Source organism: Mobula hypostoma, chromosome 5 (genome assembly GCF_963921235.1).
Source record: "Mobula hypostoma chromosome 5, sMobHyp1.1, whole genome shotgun sequence".
Classification (NCBI taxonomy): Eukaryota; Metazoa; Chordata; class Chondrichthyes; order Myliobatiformes; family Myliobatidae; genus Mobula; species Mobula hypostoma.
The window spans coordinates 115420965-115446919 of NC_086101.1; the positions used below are offsets into that span (position 1 = coordinate 115420965).

The 25955-nt window shown below is 47.2% G+C and overlaps 1 protein-coding gene across 5 annotated transcripts in view; it reads left to right on the forward strand.

Annotated features, from left to right (window-relative positions):
* LOC134346947 (phospholipid scramblase 2-like) overlaps positions 1-25955 on the forward strand; it is a 103445-nt gene that overhangs the window by 49902 nt on the left and 27588 nt on the right. For 4 of the 5 annotated variants that reach the window (XM_063048836.1, XM_063048831.1, XM_063048834.1 and 1 more), the window contains 4 exons: positions 13175-13246; positions 14756-15051; positions 22546-22588; positions 23471-23691. In XM_063048836.1, the coding sequence (XP_062904906.1) occupies positions 13234-13246; positions 14756-15051; positions 22546-22588; positions 23471-23691 (573 nt within the window). In that variant the 5' untranslated portion in view covers positions 13175-13233. Of the gene's footprint in view, positions 1-3362; positions 3382-13174; positions 13247-14755; positions 15052-22545; positions 22589-23470; positions 23692-25955 lie in introns of those variants that run through there. The other variant, XM_063048835.1, reaches the window with a different exon arrangement.

The window sequence follows — 25955 nt, forward strand, 5'->3', positions numbered from 1 at the left end:
CCCCTTCCTTCATGTCTATCCCTCCTGAATATTGAATATCCCTGAACGTTGAGCTCCCATCCCTGGTCACCCTGGAGCCATGTCTCTGTGATCCCAACTATATCATAATCATTAATAACAATCTGCACTTTCAATTCATCCACCTTATTACGAATGCTCCTTGCATTGACACATAGAGCCTTCAGGCGCTCTTTTACAACTATCTTAGCCCTTTTTAATGCTTGCCCTGGATTTGTCGGCCTGCCACTTTTACTTTTCCCCTTTGTACTCTTTGCTTCTACGCTCACTTTACACCCCTCTGTCTCTCTGCACTGGTTCCCATCCCTCTGTTGTGAACTAACCTCCTCACACCTAGCCGCTTTAATTTGATTCCCACCCCCCAACCATTCTAGTTTAAAGTCACCTCAGTAGCCCCCGCTAATCTCCCTGCCAGGATATTGGTCCCCCTAGGATTTAAGTGTAACCCGTCCTTTTTGTACAGGTCACACCTGCGCCAAAAGAGGTCCCAATGATCCAAAAACTTGAATCCCTGCCCCCTGCTCCAATCCCTCAGCCACGCATTTATCCTCCACCTCATCGCATTCCTACTCTCACTGTCGCGTGGCACAGGCAGTAATCCCGAGATTACTACCTTTGCGGTCCTTTTTCTCAACTCCCTTCCTAGCTCCCTATATTCTTCTTTCAGGACCTCATCCCTTTTCCTACCTATGTCATTGGTACCTATATGTACCAGGACCTCTGGCTCTTCACCCTCCCACTTCAGGATAATTCACAATGTAACCCTACTCTAAACATTGGACGATTCACAATGTAACCCTACTCTAAACATGGGATGATTTACAATGTACTCCTACTCTAAACATGGGATGATTCACAATGTACTCCTACTCTAAACATGGGACGATTCACAATGTAACCCTACTCTAAACATGGGATAATTCACAATGTAACCCTACTCTAAACATGGGACGATTCACAATGTACTCCTACTCTAAACATGGGACGATTCACAATGTAACCCTACTCTAAACATGGGACGATTCACAATGTAACCCTACTCTAAACATGGGACGATTCACAATGTAACCCTACTCTAAACATGGGACGATTCACAATGTAACCCTACTCTAAACATGGGACGATTCACAATGTAACCCTACTCTAAACATGGGACGATTCACAATGTAACCCTACTCTAAACATGGGACGATTCACAATGTAACCCTACTCTAAACATGGGACGATTCACAATGTAACCCTACTCTAAACATGGGACGATTTACAATGTAACCCTACTCTATCTAAACATGGGACGATTCACAATGTAACCCTACTCTAAACATGGGACGATTGACAATGTAACCCTACTCTAAACATGGGACGATTGACAATGTAACCCTACTCTAAACATGGGACGATTGACAATGTAACCCTACTCTAAACATGGGACGATTCACAATGTAACCCTACTCTAAACATGGGACGATTCACAATGTAACCCTACTCTAAACATGGGACGATTCACAATGTAACCCTACTCTAAACATGGGACGATTCACAATGTAACCCTACTCTAAACATGGGACGATTCACAATGTAACCCTACTCTAAACATGGGACGATTCACAATGTAATCCTACTCTAAACATGGGACGATTCACAATGTAACCCTACTCTAAACATGGGACGATTCACAATGTAACCCTACTCTAAACATGGGACGATTTACAATGTAACCCTACTCTAAACATGGGACGATTCACAATGTACTCCTACTCTAAACATGGGACGATTCACAATGTACTCCTACTCTAAACATGGGACAATTCACAATGTAACCCTACTCTAAACATGGGATAATTCACAATGTAACCCTACTCTAAACATGGGACGATTCACAACGTAACCCTACTCTAAACATGGGACGATTCACAATGTAACCCTACTCTAAACATGGGACGATTCACAATGTAACCCTACTCTAAACATGGAACGATTCACAATGTAACCCTACTCTAAACATGGGATGATTTACAGTTTAACCCTACCCTAAACATGGGACAATTTACAATGACCAATTGGTATGTCTTTGGACTGTGGGAGAAAACCAGAGCACCCAGAGGAGAACGTACAAACTCCTTACAGACAGCCGAGGGAATTGAACTTGGTGGTGTGTATGTAAAGTGTTGTTATTCAGAATCAGGTTCAATATCACCAGCATATTTTGTGAAGTTTATGTGGCAGCAGTAGAATGCAATACATATTAATGAAAAACTGATTTACAGTAATATATATATTCATTTGTTAAATAAGTAGTGCAAAAACAGAAATAAAAAGGTAGTAAGGTAATGTTCTTGGGTTCATTGCCCATTTTGAAATTGAATGGCAGAGGGGAAGAAGCTGTTTCTGAATCATTGAGTGTGTGTCTTCAGGCTCCTGTACCTCCTCCCTGATGGTAACAATGAGAAGAGGGCTTGTCCTGGGTGAGGGGGGTCCATAATGATGGATGCCACCTTTTTGAGGCATCGCTCCTTGAAGATGCCCTGGATACTACGGAGACCAGTGCCCATGATGGAGCTGACTGAGGTCACAACTCTCTGCAGCTTATTTCCATCCTGTGCAGTAGCCCACCCCCCAGGATGCAGCCAGTTAGAATGCTCTCCACAGTACATCTACAGAAATATTCAAGTGTCTATCTCCATGCACTCTATAATGTTCTGACCTGTATGAACTGTATGCAAGACAATCTTTTCATTGTGTCTTGGTTCTTGTGACAATACCATTACCAATACCTTCATTCCAACTTGTCCATGCCAACCAAGGGCCTTCTCAAACTTGTCCCATTTGCCGCCGTGCAGACCAAGAGGTCTATGTAAATTCATCCCATTTGGCCCACATCCCTCTAAGCATTTCCCATCCTCGTACCTCTAGAATCATGGCGCACAGCCTCAGAATAAGGAGTTGCTGTGTAGGACAGAGTTGGGAGAGATTTCCCCACCCAGAGTGTGGTGAATAGTTAGAGTTCTTCACTGTGCTGGTGGGACATACAGCTCAGTCAAGCCTGCGGCTGAATTTCCAGATATTAAGAGATTTAAAGGATTCAGAGATGATGTTGAGGTATTAGAACACAGAGCAGGAAAGCACATACAGGCACTTTGGCCCACGCTGTCACTCTGAACACTCTGTCACCCTAGTCTTCTAGAAGAAGATGTTCCTTTAACAGGGTGTTACAAACTAGAACATGAGACTTCAGGAAGTGGTCAAGATTAGATGATATCAAGTAAGTGTCAGAGAATAAACAAGGTACTGAGAGGTGGAGATGACGCAGATCGAAAGGAAAAGACTGTGTGGAGGTTAGCTGGTCCGAATGGCCCTGTTTTGGTGATGTATAAAATTAATAATTGAATCCTAGAGTCCTCGTTTCAAGTCTCTTTCTGAAGATAATTTCTCTGTACTGACATTGGGAATAAGGAGCCTGGAGAAGGATTTGAAACCATGATCTTGTGTCAAAAGTGTGAGCTGTTACTGAGGGCTTTAGACAAATGTAGCTTCTGATCCATAAGGCAAAGGAGCAGAATTAGGCCATTCAGCCCATTGAATCTGCTCCATCTTTTGATCTTGGCTGATTTATTTTCCTTCTCAACCTCCATTCCCCTGTCTTCTCCCCATAACCTTTGACACCTTTACTAATCAGGAACCTATTTAATCAGGAACTCCACTTTAAATACTGCCAATGACTGGGCCTCCACAGCCATCTGTGGCAATGAATTCCACAGATTCACCAGCCTCTGGCTAAAGAAATTCATCCTCACCTTTGTTCTAAAGGGATGTGCTTCTATTCTGAAGCTGTGCCCTCTGGTCCTAGGCTCCCCCACTCTTGGCAGCCTCCTCTCCACATCCACTCTATCTAGGCCTTGCAATATTCGATAGGTTTCAGTGAGATCTCCCTCATTCTTCTCAACTCCAGCAAGTATATACCCAGAGCCATCAAATGCCCCTCACATATTAACCCTTTCATTCACATGTTCCCCCTCGTGAACCTCCTCTGGGCCATCTCCAATGTCAGCAGTCCTTTCCTGGTGGCACGAGTTCTCTACTTTAGTTGTCACGGCCTTGGGTCGTCAGTGCATTATGCTGACAGCTCTGAGCTTTTTTGCTGTTTGCATTTTTTCTGTATTCTCTGCATTTTATTAATTGTAGTTATCTATATTGTTGTGCTTCAGTTTTTTAGGCGTTATTGTTTAGTCTTCTGTAGCTTACATTTAAGTTGCAATTGTCCTTGAATACTTCCAGTTAATTCTCCGAGTCATTGTAGGTGTCCATTTACGTAGCCTCGGACCTTTGTCACTGATTACAGTAGTTACTTGTTAGCTTGTAATTAGTCTGGGGTTTTATCAGCTGGGCACAGATCTTTTGTGCCTTGGGGTATATTTAAAGGGGCAGAGCTAACCCCTCATTGGCCTGGGTATCCTGATCCTCACCTAATGAAGCTCTAGCCAAGTTATTCCGAGTTATCCAAATTCAACTTTTTTGTTTAATAAAATTCCTAGTTTTGTTTAAACTTCCGAGTCTCTGTGTGATCCTGTGCTTGGGTCCGAAGATACAGCGTGGCGTTTTGTGTCATCTACCTGACAGGAGAGGAGGGAAGAGAGAATGTCCAGGTGGAGGAGGGAGGAGGGAGGAGGTCCTTGATTATCTTGGCTGCTATCTCGAGGCAGTGGCAAGTGTAGACGGAGTCAACGGAGAGAAGGCGGGTTTGCGTGATGTGTCCACAGTTCTCTGCAGTCTCTTGTGGTCTTGGTTTTGTGCGTGTGTGTCCTCACACCTTTTTATTCTGATGTCTTTCCCCTTCACTTTCAGTCCTGAAGAAGGGTCTTGGCCCAAAACATCATCTGTTTATTCCTTTCCATGGATGCTGCCTGACCTGCTGAGTTCCCCCAGCATTTTGTGTGTATTGTTCTAGGTTTCCAGTACCTGCAGAATCTCTTGTGTTTATGATCTGCTGCTCCACTGCAGAGCTGACCCTGAAGAAGTTTAAATCTTCGCTTTGATGGGAGTTCAGTGAGACCCTCTCTCATTGCTCCCCCTCTGTGATCTCTGCCGATCTCCGACTCTTACACCTCCAGCTCATACTTCTTCCTCCCCTCCCTCCACCTTTTTGTTCTGACTGCTCCCCCTTCCTTTCTAGTCCTGATGAAGGGTCTCGGCCCGAAATGTCGACTGTTTATTCCCCTGCATAGATGCTGCCAGGCCGACTGAGCTCCTCCAGCATTTTGTGTGTGTTGCTTTGGACTTCCAACACCAGCAGAATCCCTTGTACCAGTGTGTTTGTGTGCTAGTACCGAGGTCATTTGTGGCGTCCCTGGCCCATTCTCTAGACCGACGCCTGCCCTCCTGAATACTCCAGAGGGCCCCTTTCACCGGATCACCAGCCAGTGAGGGAGATGGGACAGTCAGACATCAAAACCAGGTGGGACTCAGAGTAGGTTTCAGGGGTGAGGTGGGCGAGCTGGCTGAGTGGGTGAGTAGATAGACTGGGCTGAGAACAGTCCAAGCATGAAGCGCCATCCCCCCCTCCCACCCCATCATTCTGTCCCTAACGCCAGTGTTCGTACAGATTCCACTTGTCCATCTTCACAGTTCTCTGCGTTCCACACCCTCTCCATAACTCGCTGCTTTTATGGTTGTATACTCAGCAGACGGTCCACATAATTTGGTAAACTGGTAAATAAATTGGTTTATTATTGTCATATACCAAGGTACAGTCAAAACCTGTTTTGCATGCAGTCTGTGCAGAGTATTTCATGAAACATGGCATTGACATGGTAGAAGGCAAAATAACAGAATGCAGAATAAGGTTTCACAGTTAATTCTGATGTACTTCCAAGGAGTATAGAATTGGTTTATTATTGTCACCTGTACTGAAGATACAGTGAAAAGCTCGGCTTGTATACTGTTCATACAGATCAGGTCATTAACTTGGATGACGGAATTTAATTTGGATGACAGAGTTGATGCCTTTGTGGCCAAGTTTGAGGAAGATACGGAAAAAGGTTGTGGGGCAGGATACTTTGAGAAAGAAGAGAGGTTAGATTAGTTTAGATTAGATTTTGAGGACACGCAGTCCTCTTTTATTGTCATTTAGTAATGCGTGCATGAAGAAATGATACAATATTCCTCCGGTGTGATATCACAGAAACACAGGACAGACCAAGACTGAAAAAACTAACAAAAACCACATAATTACAACATATAGTTACAACAGTGCAACAATACCATAACTTGATGAAGAACAGGCCATGGCACAGTAAAAAAGTTCAAAGTGTCTCGAAGGTCCCACATCTCACGCAGACGGGAGAAGGAAGAAAACTCTCCCTGCCATGCCCGACCACAGTCCGACTCTGAGCTGTCCAAAAACTTCGAGCCTCCGATCAGCCCTCCGACACCAAGTACTGAGCACCATCTCTATCCAAAAGCTTCGACCTCAGCCTCGGTGCCAACAGCAGGGAAAGCCGGGGATTTTGGGCCTTCTCTCCGGAGATTGTCGATCGCACAGTAACAGCAGTAGCGAACTGGCATTTCAGAAATTTCTCCAGATGTTCCTCTGTGCTTTCACGTCTGTCTCCATCAAATCAGAATTGTCCACGGCCCCTATTTAACAGAAACGATGTATTTTCACTGGAGAGCTGCGCGCGCTGCGTCGCACTGCCATCTTCTCCTCCCGAGGTTACAGAAAGATTTAGACAGATTAGGAGATTGGGCGAAGAAGTGGCAGATGAAATACAGTGTCGGGAAGTGTATGGTCATACAATTTGGTAGAAGAGATGAAAAGGTTGACTATTTTCTAAATGGAGGGAAAATACAAAAAATCTGAGGTGTGAACAGACTTTGGAGTCCTCATGCACGATTCCCTAAAGGTTAATTTGCAGGTTGAGTCTATGGTGAGGAAGGCAAATGTGATGTTAGTATTCATTTCAAGAGGAATAGAATATAAAAGCAAGGATGTAATGTTGAGGCTTTATAAAGCACTGGTGAGGCCTCACTTGGAATATTATGAACACTTTTGGGCTCCTTATCAAAGAAAGGTTTTGCTGACATTGGAGTGGGTTGAAAGGAGGTTCATGAAAATGATTCCGGGATTGAAAGGTTTATCCAATGAGGAGTGTTTGCTGGCTCTGGGCCTGTACTCATCGGAATTCAGAAGAACAAGGGGAGACCTCATTGAAAGGTATCGAATGTTGAAAAGCTTTGATGGAGTGGGTGTGGAGAGGATGTTTCCAATGGTGGGAGAGTCGAAGACCAAAGGGCACAGAATCAGAATAAAGGGATGTCCTTTTAGAATGGAGATGAGGAGGAGTGTGTTTAACTACAGAGTGGTGAATCTGTGGAATTTGTTGCCACAGGCAGCTTTGGAGTCCAAGTCTTTGGGTATATGTAAGGCAGAGGTTAGTCAAGGCATGAAGGGTTACGGGGACAAGGCAGGAGATTGGGTTTGAGAGGAAAATGAGTCAGCTGTGATGAAATGACAGAGCAGAGCCAAGTGGCCTGATGGCTTATATTTTATGTTTTTATCACAATAGCAATGCAGAATGAAGTATAACAGCTACCGAAAAAGTACAGTACAGGCAGACAATAAGCTACATGGGCATAACGAGGTAGGTTGTGAGGTCGAGTCCACTTTCGTACTAGGGGACTGTTCAGTAGTTTTATAACAACACAATAGAATCTGTCCTCGAGCCTGGTGGTACTTGCCTTCAGGGTTTTGTTTTATCTTTTTGCTTGGCAGAAGATGTAAGAGAGATTAAAGATTAGCTTTATTTGTCACATGCACATTGGAACATACAGTGAAATGTGTTGCTTGCGTTAAACACCAACACGGTCTGAGGACGTGCTGGAGACATTGCTTCCGGTGCCAACGTAGGCGGCCACAACTGAGTGACGCTAACCGGTATGTCACAGCACAATTGACAACGACCAATTAGCCTACCGACGGGTACGTCTTTGGACTGTGGGAGGAAACTGGAGCACCCGGAGGGAACCTGCCCGGTCACAGGGAGAACATACACTCAGCGGTGCGAGTTGAATCCCAATCCCTGGCACTATTAAGCATTATGCTAACTACTGTGCTACAATGATGCCCAGGAGAAAAGGAGAGAGGATTATTTTTTACTCTGCACTTTGTAGTCAAAGAAGCCTCAATGGATTTAACAGTGACCAACTTAGATGATGAACCAGGTTTTGATCTCTCCTCAAACTTTAGCTGGATCAATAATCAGGGAGCGGGACCATTGATCCGGAAATGTGAGTTCAAATCCCAAAACAGCAAAAGGGAAGACAGCATGGTAGAATCGTGGTTAGCGCAACGTTTTACAGTACCAGTGACCTGGGTCAAATTCCCACCGGTGGCACATCATTCTATTTTCAATTTTACCATTGTAAGGCAACGCTGGGCATTAAGAACTTCAAGTACCGCAGGCCTGCCCCATCAGCGATCTGCTCATTGGTGGAGGAGCTGGGTTTGGTGCGGACCATGTTACTGCCTGTTACAGAAAGGCATTAGAGTCTGTGCATAAGGTGATGTGCAGTCTAGCAACAAGTGATTGTCTTGGCAATACACACAAAATGCTGGAGGAACTCAGCAGGCCATGCTGCCTGGCCTGCTGAGTTCCTCCAGCATTTTGCGTGTGTTGCTTGGATTTTCAACATCTGCAGATTTTCTCTTGTGAGTGATTGTCTTGGGTGTTGCTCTTGCAATATCTGGACCCTGTTGGGCATTGGTTAATGTAAAATACTGTAAGTCCGTTTCCCTTGTCTATTAGGCGAGGCAAACGGCAGGGTATCTGCGTGGCCTCAGCTGTAGCGAGGATTAGGCCTCAAGCTGCAGGCTTGCCTGTTGCAGCAGTCCAGGGGAGAAGATGCTGGGGGCAGTGTTGGGCAGTGTCCATGCTGGGTCCGGGGTTGTCCACTCCCATCAGTGCTGCCCTCCAGTGGAAGGACAAGCTGGATTACGTGCGTGCATACGTTCATCTGTGGACTGCTAAGAACTGTTTGTTCTTGCTGATAACAGCCATACACCATCAATTTACAGGGTGTGTCAGTCAGGGACTATATATATTTTTGTATGACTGTATGTACTATATGGGCTTTGTGCTGTGTGTGACTGTTGGTGTTGTGGTTTGTACTTTGGTCCCAGAGGAACTCTGTTTCCATTGGCTGTATTCATGGATATTCTTGTGTGGCTGAATGATAACTGAACTTGAACTTGATAGGGTCAATACCAACAGAGTCCAGAAGATTGAGACGGAGTTCTTGAAGCTCCTAGACCCTGAGGGCTATTGACAGGGCGGGTGTGGAAGGGATGCTTTGTCCTGTGGAAGAATCTAGAACCAGGGGAGATTTAATGGACTCCTGAGGAGATTAGAATGGGATTGGTGTAAACCAGGGGTTCCCAACCTGGGCTCTATGAAACCCCTTGCTTAATGGTATTGGTCCATGGCATAGAAAAGGTTGGGAACCCCTGGTGTAAATGGTCACCTGATAGTTAGCAGGAATTATAACCTTAGAGATCCTTACTAATCGAGAACCTGTCAACCTCCACTTTAAATGTACTCAATGATTTGGCCTCCACAGCCATCAGTGGTAACAAATTCCACAGGTTCACCTCCCTGTGGCTGAAGAAATTCCTCCTCATCTCTGTACTAAAGGGACATCCTTCTACTCTGAGGTTGTACACTCTGGTCCTAGACTCTCCCACCATAGGAAACTTGCTCCCCACATCCACTCTGTCGAGGCCGTGTCAAGGTTTTCAATGAGATCACCCCTCATTCTTCTAAACTCCAGTGAGTACAGGCCCAGAGCCATCAAACGCTCCTCACATATTAACCCCTTCGTTCCTGGGATTGGAATGACCTGCTCCTGCCCCTGTTACCCTGGAGGTAATTCTGACAAAGGATCTCTGACTGCAACTGTGACTGTGGTTCTCTCCCATGTATCTATGTTGCATGACTGAATGCTAGTAAAATGAAGACGCTACCCACTCGAGGCAATATAAATTCTCTCAGTGGGTGCTCAGATTGCAGAACTCTCCCTCAAACTTTGGTCAAATTCGGAATCAATACACCTGAAGATTAAGGTCCCAGATACATAGATCCTTGACAGTAAAAGGGAAGGGGAGGTGAAAGGTTATCAGGAGTCAGCAGGAGCACAGGGCAGGCTTGAGGGGCCGAGTAGCCTTCTCCTGCTCTCTATTGTCGTGTTGAGAGGAAATAAAGGGTTATTGGGAATCCTGGAACAATTTTACTGTAGGCCACAGAAATTCGCTGCTGCCGTGTTTTCTTTGTACTTATGTATGTGTCCAGGAAAATGAACGTCAGGGTTGTATATGGTGACATGTGTACTTTGCTAATAGATTTACTTTGACCTTTAAGCAACACACACGCACACAGTGCAGGAGGAACTCAGCAAGCAACGCAGCATCTATGAAAGAGAGTACAGCCAACATTTCGGGCCGAGACCCTTCATCAGGACTGGACTTTGAACTTTGAGGGGTTAGAACATGGCAGACACAGAGAGTGCAAACACCCATCTAACACCATCCTCGGAAAGGCATCGCAGAGAAATAGGGTTCCATAAGAACTGACAGAGTAGCTGGCAGAAGAATTATTTTAAGGCTAAGGCATGTGAACTGGCTGTTTGAAAGAAATGTTTTTGTGAGGGTTTTCTGCGCAGCTATAAGTAGCAAAACCACTTCAAACTGGTTCAGCTAAGGGAGTGTCTCTAAAGTTTGGGCTGCTGCTGCTGTGGGAGTTTGACTCGATGTTGCAGGGCATGTGCGATCAATCCCACTGCAAATGTACCGAGGACCTACCAGCCGTACACTGAGTCATGGCCTCCGCCCAGTCCCTTCTGTTGCTACAGTAACTATAACAGGATCCATGAAAGATCAACCTGAGTGCAGAAGACAGCAAACTGCAAATACAAATATAAATAAATAGCAATAATTAACAAGAACATGAGATAATGAGATAATGAGTCTTTAAAGTGAGATCATTGGTTGTGGGAACATTTCAATGATGGGGCAGGTGGGTGTAGATATCCCCAGTGGGGATCTCTGATGGTGGATGGGGCCTACAACAGTGTTTCATGTAGATGTGTCCAGTGGTTGGGAGGGCTTTTCCCCTGATGTACCAGGCCAAATCCACCACCTGCTGTAGGGCTGTGAGTGAAGTGCTCGGATCCGACTTCAGTTTTGGGGACCGAAGCAGAGTGAAAAGTTTCAGTCCAAGATCCCTCATCAGAGTTTTCTCCCAGGCAGCAGGGTCAGGGGCAGGTCATTCTGATCCTGGGAATGGAACGTTTAACGTGTGAAGATCTGGGCCTGTACTCGATGCGGGGCTTTCTCATTGAAACCCCACGGTTGTGGAAAGGCCCAGACAGAGAGCATGTTTCCTATAGTGGGGGAGTCTAGAACCAGAGGGCATTATGTTTTGTAACTTTGAAATTAAACTAACTCAAAGGAAGACACGGGAGCCCAAAGTGTGAGTCTTACTTCGTGTTTACTTTAAGTGAGGCGCGTGTGTATCTCACGGTAGTGTCATGATGTATGCAATTCATGTATTTACACATGTAACCCATAATGAATTATATAACAACAGAGAATCTGAATCAAACAATATATTTACCAGTTTACTCAAATATTACTGAAATATTAAATACACAACTGAGGGCACAGCCTCGGAATAGAAGGACAGCTCTTAAAAACAGAGATGAGGAGGAATTTCTTTAGCCAGTGGGTGGTGAATCTGTGGAATTTATTGTCACAGGCAGCTGTGGAGGCCAAGTCATCGGGCATATTTAAGGAGGAAATTGATTTTTCTTCATTAATCAGGCTGTTGGGGAGAAGGCAGGAGGATGGGGTGGGAGGGATAATAAATCAGTCATGATGGAATGGCAGAGCAGACTCGATGGGATGAATGGGATGAATTCTGCTCCTGTGTACGATGGCCCGATGCTGGCCCAAATCAGGGTCTCAGTCAAAACCTTGCCCTTCCCACTCCAACTCGTACGTAAATCCACAAGCAGATCTGCAATGGCCATCCTCTTGTTTCTTACCTCTCTATTTCCACACAACTTGTCTCCTCTCAGAAACACACGCTTAAGAAACTCCCGAGTCAAGCAGTATCTGTGGAGGAAAACAGGGCGAGACCTTTCATATGGGCAGAAAGATTAGAAGGCAGATAGACCGTATAAAGAAGTGGAGGGGAGGGGGTGGTGCAAGAACTGGCGGGTGATGGGTGGATCCAGGTGAGGGGGGAGAGTGGGAATAGTGACAGAGACTGGGTGGTGATGGGTGGATCCAGGTGAGGAGGGGTGATGGACAGATGGAGGAGAGGAGAGTGGGAATAGTGACCGAGGCTGGGAGGTGATGGGTGGATCCAGGTGAGGAGGGGAGATGGACAGATGGAGGAGGGGAGAGTGGGAATAGTGACAGAGGCTGGGAGGTGATGGGTGGATCCAGGTGAGGAGGGGAGATGGACAGATGGAGGAGGGGAGAGTGGGAATAGTGACAGAGGCTGGGAGGTGATGGGTGGATCCAGGTGAGGAGGGGAGATGGACAGATGGAGGGGGGGAGAGTGGGAACAGCAACAGAGGCTGGAAGGTCACAGATGTAGGTGACAAAAGCTGCAGAAGGTGGGATCTGATGTGAGAGGAAGGTGGAGCACAGAACCAAATGAGGGAGGTGTTGAGCACAGATGGGAGCAGTGTGGGGAAGTGACACAGTGGGAGGCGTGTGTGGTGGGTGGGGGAGGGGGAAGTGATGCTGAGGGGGTGGTGGTTGGTAAGTGGATCAGGAGGAGAGAGAAAAGAGGTAAAAATGGGGAAGAAGGTTACCGGAAGTTTGAGTATTAGTGTTCAAGTTTAAGTTTCAGTGCTCATGCTGTTGGGTTACAGGGTACCCATGTGCGATATGGGATGTCATTCCTCGAATTTCTGTTGAGCCTGGCATTGGAGCAGACCATGTGCAGACAGCCTCGCGCAGACGGGTGGTAAATGTGTGGACGTGGCTGGGTGACAAATCTTAGGGGTGGGTTCCTACCAATTGGGAATCAGGAATGTTATTGGTCCGTGTCTGTCCTGGACTCCACCTCACCGCCTGCCCCCCTCTCTCTCTCAGAGTGTTTCCGGCCCTCCCGGAGCCTCAAGACGCTGACGAAGGCTTCCCTCACCGCTCTGATGTCGGCTGCAGGTAGGATCTGCTCATTCTGCTTCACCAACTCGGCACACATGCCCCGTCAGACACAGAGTGAAACTCCTTCTGTAGTGTCCCATCACACACTCCCAGGGTCAGACACAAAGTGAAACTCCTTCTGTAGTGTACCATCACACACTCCCAGGGTCAGACACAGAGTGAAGCTCCCTCTACACTGTCCCATCACACACTCCCAGGGTCAGACACAGAGTGAAGCTCCCTCTACACTGTCCCATCACACACTCCCAGGATCAGACACAGAGTGAAGCTCCCTCTACACTGTCCCATCACACACTCCCAGGGTCAGACACAGAGTGAAGCTCCCTCTACACTGTCCCATCACACACTCCCAGGGTCAGACACAGAGTGAAGCTCCCTCTACACTGTCCCATCACACACTCCCAGGGTCAGACGCAGAGTGAACCTCCCTCTACCCTGTCCTATCACACACTCCCGGGGTCAGACGCAGAGTGAAACTCCCTTTACACTGTCCCATCACACACTCCCAGGGTCAGACGCAGAGTGAAGCTCCCTCTACACTGTCCCATCACACACTCCCAGAGTCAGACGCAGAGTGAATCTCCCTCTACACTGTCCCATCACACACTCCCGGGGTCAGACATAGAGTGAAGCTCCCTCTACACTGTCCCATCACACATTCCCGGGGTCAGACACAGAGTGAAGCTCCCTCTACACTGTCCCATCACACACTCCCAGGGTCAGACACAGAGTGAAGCTCCCTCTACACTGTCCCATCACACACTCCCAGGGTCAGACGCAGAGTGAACCTCCCTCTACCCTGTCCCATCACAGACTCCCAGGGTCAGACGCAGAGTGAACCTCCCTCTACCCTGTCCTATCACACACTCCCGGGGTCAGACGCAGAGTGAAGCTCCCTCTACACTGTCCCATCACACACTCCCGGGGTCAGACATAGAGTGAAGCTCCCTCTACACTGTCCCATCACACATTCCCGGGGTCAGACACAGAGTGAAGCTCCCTCTACACTGTCCCATCACACACTCCCAGGGTCAGACACAGAGTGAAGCTCCCTCTGCACCGTCCCATCACACGCTCCCAGGGTCAGACACAGAGTGAAGCTCCCTCTACACTGTCCCATCACAGTCATGGGGCATGGACTGAACTGATCAGGGTAGACCTCTTGGTGAAAAGTCAGTGACTATACTCCAAGGGTGTAAGGTCATTGACTGCCCTCCAGGGTGTAAGGTGGATGATTGACCTCCAGAGGTGAAATGTAGGTGGCTGACCTACAGTGGTGAGAGATCAGTGTCTGCTGTCCAGGAGTGAAAGGTCAGTGACCGCTCTCCAGGGGTGAGATGTCTGCGACGGATCGCTGGGGTGAGAGGTTGGCAACTGTGACCGATCACTGGGGTGAGATGTGAGAGGTCAGTGACTGATCTCCAGGGGTGAAAGGTCAGTGAACAGCCCCTGCATTGACTGCTCTCTAAGTGTGAGTGACACTGACCGGCTGACTTCCTGTTTCAGGTTATCCAACGGGACCTTCGCCCTACCCTGTGGGGCAACCCACAGGGTACCCAGTGCCACCGTATGGTTACCCGCAGCCCGGGTACCCCCCCCAGGATCCCAACCAGCCTCCCCCTCCCGGCTTCCATCCTTACCCTTCTCCCCCGCCAGGCACAATGCCCTACCATGGTGGCCCGCCAATACAGAGTCCGCCAGCGGGCGCACACCACAGGCATCACGAAGAGGACCCCGGCATCGTCCAGGCCCCCCTGATGGGCAGCACCAACTGTCCGCCTGGACTGGAGTACCTGACACAGGTAAGGCTCAGGGCAGGGAGAGGTGTGGGTGATAACAGAGTGTGGGGCAAATGAATCCAAACTCTGCCAGCCCCTGGGGACTGACCTACAAAGATGAAAGCCAGTGACCGATCTCCGAGGGGAGGGTGCAGATCTTGTCAAAGCTATGTTACTGCCATGTTTGTGGGAGGGTGCAATGAGAAAATGGCTTCCAGCAGCTCCTCTGACGGCCCTCACCAACCTTTACCGATGCACCCTGGAAAGCATCCGCTCTGGGTGCTTCACAGCTTGCCCTGGCAACTGCTCGGCCCGTGACCACTAGCAGCAGCAGACAGTTGTGGACGTCACCAAAACCAGCCTGGCCTCCACAAACGTCTGTCTGCACCAGCCGGCGTAATCAAAGATCCCTCCCCCACCAGGCCTTCTCGCTTCTCCCCCCTCACTCTTTTCTATATCTTCTTTATCCATTCCTTTTCACTCTGTCCATCCATCATCGTGCTCAGGGGCAGCCCGAACCACCGGGCTCACGGACAGCTTCCATCCAGCTGTTCTGAGACTATTGAACGGTCCCCTGTTACAAGAAGATGGATTCTTGGATCTCACAATCTACCTTGTTATGATCCTGCACCTTACTGGCCACCTACACTGCACTGCACTTTCTTTGTAGCTGTGACACTTTATTCTGCATTCTGTTACTGTTTTCCCCTGTACTACCTCAATGTACTGTTGTAGTGAAACGATCTGCATAGTCAGGACAAAGTTTTTCACTGTACTGATATATATGTCACCTGCTTAGCACCCCCCCCCCACCGGATCAGGGTCACATGACCATGGGAGCAGGTGTTGGATGGTCGTTTGATCAGTTGGTGCAGATCACAAGTCCTGGTTATGTGACCACTGACAATCTCTGAGGTGTATTGATAATGGCTGGGGGCACCCGTCTTGTAAAGACACTGCCCAGAAGAAGGGAATGGCAAACACTTGTGTAGAAAAATTTGCCAAGAACACTCATGGTTGTGGAAAGACCCTGATCGCCCACGTCATACGACGTGGCACATGATGATGATAACGATTAATCAATTACCCAGGGAGACACAATGTTCACAACGTAGGTTAAACGTAAATTATACAAAGTCTTTACAACACTAGGACAAGGAAATAGGGATTCGATTGTAGTGCAAAGTCATCATTGTGTTGCAGTGCTGAGGGGTGTGGCAGCTGAAGGGAAGATGCTGGTCCTGAACCCAGTGTTGTGGGGCTTCAGGCTTCTGCACCTCCTGTCCGATGGCAGATGCCAGAAGACGGCCTGGACCAGGCAGCGGAAGTTTCCACAGGTCTCTGAGAAAGGGGAAGCTTCTTTACTCAGAGGGTGGTGAGAGTGTGGAACGAGCTGCCAGGGCAAGTGGTGCATGCAAACTCGATTTCAATGTTTAAGAGAAGTTTGGATAGGTACATGGATGACAGGGGTATGGAGGGCTGCGGTCCGGGTGCAGGTCGTTGGGAGTAGGCAGTTGAAATGGTTCAGCATGGACTAGATGGGCCAAAAGGCCTTTTTCTGTGCTGTACTTTTCCATGACTCTTTGAATCTTAAAGCAACTTCATATATGGAGGCTTAACCTCGGATGGAAATTTTCATAATTCCCAGTCGCAGAGAAGACCATTTAGCCCATTGAGTGTCTTCCAGCCAGGAGAGCTATCTCATTCCCCACCCCCCCAACTCATTTTCCTAGTAATCTATTCTCCCTGTATTTCCATCAACTCCCCCGAGATTCTACCCCTCACTCGCACCCTTTACAGGGGCCGATTAACCCAGACGTCACTGGAATATAGGAGGAAACCGGAGAACCTGGCGGCCGTGGGAAGGAAGGGCAGTAAGCAGTCTGTGCAGGATCCCGCTGTGACCATTCACCCAGAAACACGTAAACCCCTTTGAATACTGCTGGGGTGGAGGTGGGAATGACATCAGCAGCTGCCAGGCCAGCGGCACTACGGCTCGACAGGGAAGGCAGAGCCATTGTGATAGGAGACTGGAAAGACAGGGGACAGACAGGAGGTTCCATGGGCATGGAAGAGAAACCAGGATGCTGTGTTGCCTCCCGGGTGCCAGGGCCTAGGCTGCAGAGTATTCACAAGGGAGAGGGTGAGTAGGCAGAGGACGTGGCACAGGTTGGCACCAGTGACATGGGTAGAAAGGGGGAAGTGGTGCTGGAAAGTGAATATGTTGAGTGAGGGAAGCTGAAGAGCAGGAACTCCAAGGTAATAATCTCTGGATTACTCCCAGTAACACGTGCTAGTCAGGGCAGGAACAGGGTGATGGTACAGATGAATGTGTGGCTGAGGAACTGGTGCAGGCAGCAGGGTTTCAGATTTCTGGATCATTGGGATCGCCTCTGGAGAAAGTACGACCTGCACACAAAGGACGGATGACATCCGAACCCAATGGGTATCAATATCCTTGTGGGCAGATTTGCTAGGGCTGTTGGGGAGGGTTTAAACTAATTTGGCAGGGGGATGAGAACTGGAGCGATTGGACTGAATATGGGGTAGTTGGTTTACAAGTAGACGCAGTGTGTAGTGAGACTGCGAGGAAGGACAGATGATAGGGCAAAATTGCAGTCAGTGGGATGAGTTGAAGTGTAACATGGAGAAAAAACTGATAAGGATGATGCATACAGGACTGAAGGTGTTGAATGCATGCAGTATATGAAATAAGGGAGATGATCGTGTAACACAGTTAGAGATTGGCGGGTATGAGGTTGTGGGCATCACTGAGTCTTGACTGAAAGATCATAGGGGGGAGTTTAACATCCAAGGATGCACCTTGAATCGAAAGGATAGAGCAGAGGGGGTGGCGTGGGAAACCTCAACCACAAGCTGCTCTAAGAAGCCATCTTGTAGGCATTCTACAAATTCCCTCTCTTGGGATCCAACAGCGACCTGATTTACCTGATCTATCTGCATATATGGGAGATGGGGTGGAGATACGTCTCTACCAAAGGAGGTGTAAAGTGCTTCTACCCTCCGCTAGCCTGCAGGTCACCCTTGGGCAAGGTGTAGCACCTGCTTAGCCTCACCTCCCCCCAATCAGGATCACGTGAAGCCACGGAAGCAGGTGGTAGATGGTCGTATGAGCAACATTTCACAAGTCCTAGTTATGCAATCACTGATGCCAGGCAGACAATCTCTGCAGAGTATTGATAATGGCTGGGGTCACCCGTCTTGTACAGACACTGCCCAGAAGAAGGCAATGGCAAACCACTTCTGTACAAAAATTTGCCAAGGGCAAACATGGTCATGGAAAGACCATGATTGCCCACATTGATGATGACCTGAATATTGAAATCCCCCATGACTATCGTAACATTGCCCTTATTGCATGCCTCTGCTATCCCCCGTTGGAAATGTATACCCCACATCCTGGCTACTGTTCGGGGGCCTGTATATTTAGCCCATTCCTTCACTCAGAATCAGAATCAGGGTTGTTGTCTCTGACATACAGCACTGTACAAAGTCTTAGGCACCCAACATTTTTTATATGGTTTCAGATGGTGGGGCCTCCACAGACCCCTGATCTCAACGTCATCGAGGCTGTCTGGGATTACCTGGGGAGACGGGCGAAAAGCAAGCCAGACAGCCAGAGTCTGCGGAAGAACCGTGGCGAGTTCTCCAAGATGCTTGGAACAACCCACCAGCTGATTTTCTTATAAAACTGCACAACAGTGTACCCAAGAGAATTGATGCATTTTTATAGACAAACGGTGGAAACACCAGATACCGATTTTAGTTTTTTTTACTGTTTGTTGCTCTTAATAGAAAATTTTCTGATATTTAAAAACTTTCATTTCATTATTTTTGAAAGCACCTTCACTTTACAGAATTTTTTTTACATGTGCCTAAGAGTATTGCACAGTACTGTATGTTGTGAGATTTGGTGTTTTGCAGCAGCCGTATTGTGTCAGAGGGGGAAGAGAAAAAAAATATTACAAAATAAATAAATAAATAGATCAATAGTGGAAAAATAGGAATAGTGAAGTAGGGTTCATAGGTTCATGGACCGTTCAGAAATCTGGTGGGTGGAGGTGTGGTGAAGCTGTTCCTAGAACCTTGAGTGTGAATCTGCAGGCTCCTGTATCTCATCCCTGATGGTATGAGAACAGGACATGCTCAGGAGGGTGGGGGTCCTTAATAATGGGGGACGTCTTGGGCACCTCCTCCTCATGATGTTGTCAATGGGGGGATGCTTACGCTCTTCATTCAGTCTCTGCATTCCCTCCCCCCGTGGGCTGGAGATAACACGACTGTGGAGTTAGTTGGATTAACGTCCATATTGTCTTTTATCTTATAGTTTAACATTCTTTATGCTTGCTTAAATGTTTGTAAAATCGATTGTAAATGTTCAGTGGATTTTCAGTAATATGTAGTATAACTGGTTTTTTTTATAGTTTCTTTGCTTGCAGCTATAAATCAAACTCCCACAGACTGTTCTTATCAAAGGAATTTTCTTATCTGTCCAGCTTGAGCTAGTTTTCAGTATAAAGACAAACCTCAAAAGATATGTGGTGGAGACTATAATGGCTGGTTGCATCACATCCTGGTATGGAAACACCAATGCTGTTGTGTGGAAAATCCCACAAAAATATGGCCCAGTCCATCACGGGTAAAGCACTCCCAACCACAGAGCAAATCTACACACAGTGCTGTCGCAGGAAAGCAGCATCCTTCATCAAATATCCTCACCGCCCAGGGCATGCTCTTTTCTCGCTGCTGCCATCAGGTAGAAGGTACAAGAGCCTCAGAACTCACACCACCAGGTTCAGGGACAGTTACTGCCCCTCAACCATCAGGCTCTTGAACAAAAGGGGATAACTTCACTCAACTTCACTTGCCCCATCATTGAAATGTTTCCACAACCTCTGCCCTCACTTCCATGTTCTTTATATTTATTGTTAATTTATTACTATTATTTCTTTTCTCTCTTTCTTTTTGTATTTGCACAGCTTGTTGTCTTTTGCACATTGGTTGTTTGTCCGTATTTATTTATTTATTGAGATGTGGTATGGAATAGGCCCCAGCAGTGCAGTGCTAGCTGGAGCGCACCAGAGCACGTCCGGTACATCTTTAAGAAAAAAGCCGAAATAAACAAGCTAATTAATTAGGTGCACCCCAGGGTGATTTGAGTGTCTCAGAAACTGCTGATCTCCTGGGATTTTTACACACAACAGACTCTGGAGTTTACAAAGAATGGTGCCAAAAACAAAAAAACATCCCGCGAGTGGCTGTTCTGTGAATGAAAACATCTTGTAAAATCCACTCATGGGATGTTTTTTTTTGTTTTTGGCACCATTCTTTGTAAACTCCGGAGTCTGTTGTGTGTAAAGACCCCAGGAGATCAGCAGTTTCTGAGACACTCAAATCACCCTGGGCGGCACCTAATTAATTAGCTTGTTTATTTCGGCTTTTTTCTTAAAGAGGTGCCGGACACACTCCGGTGTGCTCTGGCTAGCACTGCACCCCTGGTAGGCCCTTCCAGCCCCTCGAACCACACCACCCAGCAATCCCATCACTTTAACCCTAGCCTCATCATGGGACAATTTACAATGACCAATTAACCTACTAATCGGTACATCTTTGGACTATGGCAGGAAACTCATGTGGTCACGGGGAGAACATACAAACTCCTTACAGACAGTGATGGGAATTGAACCCAGGTCGTCTGTACTGTAAAGTGTGCTAGCCACTATACTACTGTGCTGTCCTTTCATTGATTCTATTGTGCTTCTTAATTTCACTGTGAATGCAGGGAAATGAATCTCAGGGTTGTATCTGGTGACAAGACAAGGTTCTGTGAATGAGGGGAGACTCTTCGTTCCTTCAATTCTTTCTCTTTCTTTGATCTTTCTTATTGACAGTAGATTAATTTGCTATGGACAGCCAATAAAATGTCTGTAACCAGGAGATTTACACCTTTATTCTTTTGAAGAACTTTCTGGACTATATTGTCTCCAGATCCAACAATGTTCAAAGTAAATTTTATTATCAAAGTACATATACGTCACCACATACAACCCTGAGATTCATTTTCCTGTGGGCATACTCAGCAAATCTTTAGAATAGTAACTATAACAGGATCAATGAAAGATCAACCAGAGTGCAGAGGCAACAAACTGTGTAAATGCAAATATAAATAAATAGCAATAAATAACGAGAACATGAGATAATGAGATAAAGAGTCCTTAAAGTGACATTATTGGTTGTGGGAACATCTCTGTGGATGGGCAGGTGAGTGTAGTTATCCCCTTTTGTTCAAGAGCCTGATGGTTGAGGGGTAGTAACTGTTCTTGAACCTGGTGGTGTGAGTTCTGAGGCTCTTGTACCTTCTACCCGATGGCAGCAGTGAGAAGAGAGCATGTTCTGTGTGGCGAGGATCTCTGATGATGGATGCTGCTTTCCTGTGGCAGCGTAAAGCCTTCCCAACCATTGAGCACATCTACATGAAACACTATCGTAGGAAAGGTCAGTGTTGGGAGGTAAAGGGACAAAACAATAGTCTGTAATAGAGTAGGGAACTATGTGGTATGAGGGTGGAAGGGGGTGGGAGCTACTTCACAAGATCGAAATAAACTGCGAAGTTGTAAACTAGTCAGCTCCGTCATGGACTCTAGCCTCCCCACTATCCAGGACTTCTTCAAGGAGTGATGCCTCTAAACAGGGGCGCCCATCATTGAGGACCCGCATCACCCAGGTCATGCCCTCTCCTCATTGCTACCATCAGGAAGGAGGTACAGGAGCCTGAAGGCACACTCTCAATGATTCAGGAACAGCTTCCTCCACTCTGCCATCGATTTCTGAATGGACCTTGAATCCATGAACACAACCTCACTACTTTTTTTTCTCTTTTTACACTAATTTAATTTAACTGTTTTAATGTTTTACTTCCTACTGTGTGGGAGGATGGAGGTATGTCTCTACCAAAGGAGGTGCAAGGCACTCCTTCGCTCCGCTGACCTGCAGATCATCCTTGGGCAAGGTGTAGCACTTGCTTAGCCACTGCCCCAGATCAGGGTGATGTGAATCCATGGGAGCAGGTGGTGGATGGTCGTACGAGCAGCCGGTGCAGATCACAAGTCCTGGTTATGTGACCACTGACACCAGACAGACAATCTCTGAAGAGTATTGATAACGGCCGGGGTCACCCGCCTTGTAAAGACACTGCCCAGGAGAAGGCAAAAGCAAACCACTTCTGTACAAAAATTTGCCAAGTACAATCATGGTCACGAAAAGACCATGATTGCCTACGTCACATGGCATGGCACAGAATGAGTGATACTTCTTACTATAATTTACTGTTTTTATTATTATGTATTACAATGTACTGCTGCTGTATAGCAACAAATTTCACAACATATACCAGAGACATTAAACCTAATTCAGATTGAGAAGAGGGGTGGGGGAGGAAAACTGAACCCGAGGTGATAGCCTGTGTTCTTCTCAAGCTGCCCTCTGCTTATTTTACAGATTGACCAAGTCCTTATTCATCAGAAGGTGGAGCTGGTGGAAGGTAGGACCATAAAAATTGCTGGCTCTTGCCCGCGTTTGGCCCTCTGTCAGAACCCGCTGACACATCATGAGCGGATCGGCGATGTAGGGAGGCCGGGAGGTCACCAACACATTGCCCTGAAGGGTGTAGAGTTGCCGGTTGCTATAGAAACATATCTGGCTCAGATACTTACTGTCCTTTTAATATGGTGTCTTCCAGCACCGCCCACACCAAATGGCTAAGGTTCAAATAGCTACCAGCGGCACAGGAAGGGAGGGTTCTCGTCATATCCACTATGCCACCCCATTGCCAACCCTATCCTAGTGACCCGTCTGTTGCTAGGGACAATAATTGTGCTGGAGTATTGGGTTGAGTCTTTGAGAATGGGTGAGATCACTGGGGTCAGAGTTCCAGTGATGTGAGATTCTGGGCTCAAGGGTCATTTAATAATACTAAATATCCCTGGGGTCAAGGGTCATTCGATGATGGGAATTGCCCTATGGACCAAGGGTCATTTAGTGAGAAATGCAGAGCCCTGGGGTCAGGGGTCATTCAATGATGACGGAGGTCCCAGGGTCTGGGATCATTTAATGAAGGGAAGAGACCCCTGGGGTCAGGGTCATTTAATGATGGGGCAGAGGCCGGAGTCAGGGGTCATTCAATGATGACGGAGGTCCCAGGGTCTGGGATCATTTAATGAAGGGAAGAGACCCCTGGGGTCAGGGTCATTTAATGATGGGGCAGAGGCCGGAAGTCAGGGGTCATTCAATGAGGGCAGAGAAGGGGGGCCAGAGGTTTACTGCTGAGCTGAAGGAGCTGAGACAGGATGTGAGTGGTGGGGATGTGGTGAATAAGTGGAGGGACAGTCTGAGCAGGGTGCCATTAACTGTTGCCTTCCTCCAGCTCTCGTGAGCTTTGAGACCAAGAACAAGTACGTGGTCAAGAACAGCCTGGGCCAGAAGATCTACAGTGCCAAGGAGAAGAGCAATTGCTGCACACGCAACTGCTGTGGCTCCCTGCGATATTTCCACATGAAGCTAATGGACAACAACGACAGAGAGGTCATCCACCTCGTCCGGCCCTTCAAGTGTGCCAGCTGCTGGTTCCCCTGCTGCCTCCAAGAGGTGGGTCAAAGCACTGGCGTCCACCTGGGCTTCCCAGGGTTACCCGTCCCCATTGGATAGGCTTTTGGAGCATGGGCACTATGATTGGATGGATTCCAGAGATCAGGGCCAATTCATTGGATAGATTTAGGGGTGAGGATGCTTTGATTGGATGGTCCCCAAAGGACAGAGTCCTATGATTGAATGAATTCCAGAGGCCAGGGCTCTTTGATTAGATAAGTCATTTCCAGCTTAGGGTCTATGGACCCTTTGGTGAATGATAGGGGTCCATGGCACGAGAAAAAGGTTGGGAACCCGTGGATTAGATGGATTTAGGCATGAGCACCATTTAATTGGATGGATTCTGGAGGCAAGGACCATTTGATTGGTTGGATTTTGAAAGTCAAGGCCCTTTGATTGGATGAATTCTGGATGTCAGGGCTTTTAAATTGGATGTATTCCAGAGGCCAGGGCCAGTTGATGGAATGGATTTCAGGGATAGGGCTCTTTGATTGGATGGATTCTGGAACTCAGGGTCAATTGATCGGATGGATTTCGGAGAAAGGGACATTTGATTGGATAGATTCTGGAGATCAGGGCTGTTTTGATTGGACAAATACCAGAAAATGTGGAATGGTTAGATGGATTGCAGAATGGAGTGCATCAGAGAGTACTTCTTGGAACCTACCTGGAAACAAATTTTGTCATAAGTAATAGGGAAAAGGTAATAAATGATCTTATGGTTAAACACACAGCGTATGCCCTTCGGCCCATGCTGTTGTGCCATCCTTTGACCCACTCCACAATCAATCTAACACTTCCCTCCTGCACAGCCCATAACCCTCCATTTTTCTTTCATCCGTGTGCTGATCTAGAGTCTCTTAAATGTCCCTGTTGTATCTGCCTCAACAACCATACATGGTCGTGCATTAAAGGCACTCACCGTTCTCTGTGTAAAATAAAGCTTTATCTCTGACATTCCCCCCAACGTTCCTCCACTCACTTTAATAACATGTCTTGTAGTATTAGCCAGTTCCGCCCTGGGATAAAGGCGCTGGCTGTCCACTCTATCTGTGCCTGTTACAGTTTGCAAACCCTTCAGTAGTTGCATAGACACCTGAAGAGCAGACTATCTGTTGGATGGAAGCGTCCAACAACTCTGATAGAGGCAGATGCCAAGTTTTTAAACTCACCAGTGGAAGGTGGTGCTTTAGCACAGCTGGCCCACCACCTCGAGGGAGTGTTGATCATAAGCGGGCCGAAACTCCTGAAGGCAACTGGCAGATCAACTGATGATCCCACTGGTGATAGCACAGGACAGTTAACATCTTAGTCCAAGTGTATTTTCAAATCATTCAATTCTTTCGTTCGTTCATTACATGCCATGTCGTATGACGTGGGCGATCGTGGTCTTTCCATAACCATGACTGTTCTTGGCACAGCTTTCTACAGAAATGGTTTGCCATTGCTTTTCTCTGGGCAGTGTCTTTACAAGACGGGTGATCCCGGCCATTTTCCATACTCTTCAGAGATTGTCTACCAGACGTCAGTGGTCACATAACCAGGACTTGTGATCTGCACCAGCTGCTCATACGACCATCCACCACCTGCTCCCATGGCTTCACGTGACCCTGATCAGAAGGGTTGGGGGGCACCCCTTGCCCAAGGGTGACCTGCAGGCTAGTGGAGGGAAGGAGCACCTTTGGTAGAGACGCATCTCCATGCCACCAGTCATATAATTTTATACATCTTTGTTGCCTTGCTCCAAAGAGAAAAGTCCTAACTCATACAACCTTTCCTCGTAAAATAAGTTCTCTGATCCAGGCAGCATCCTCTGCACCCTCTCCAAAGCTTCCGTGTCCTTTCTCTAATGAGAAATAAACACAATATCCCAAACATGATTTAAACTTTCCTTTAATAACCTTCCACAAAGGCTGTCAGAGGCTGACCTCTCTACCTCTACCACTTCCCTGTAGAGCTGGGCTTGTTGCACATTTATATTGTGACTACATTTGGGACATGTGAGAAACCCTCAGCAGGTCAGGCAGCGTTTGCAGAAGGAGAAATGGTCCACTTGTTGGGTTTTTCAACACTTTGCCAAAGCTGGGAGGAGGAGCAACATCTTGTTTTCCTTCATCCCGATGGCACAAACATTGATTTCTCGATCTTTCAGTAATTGCCCCCCCAACACCCTCTCCTTCACCGTTCCTCTTTCTTGTTTCCCTCTCACCTTATCTCCTTATCTGCCTATCACCTCCCTCTGGTGCTCCTCCCACTTCCCTTTC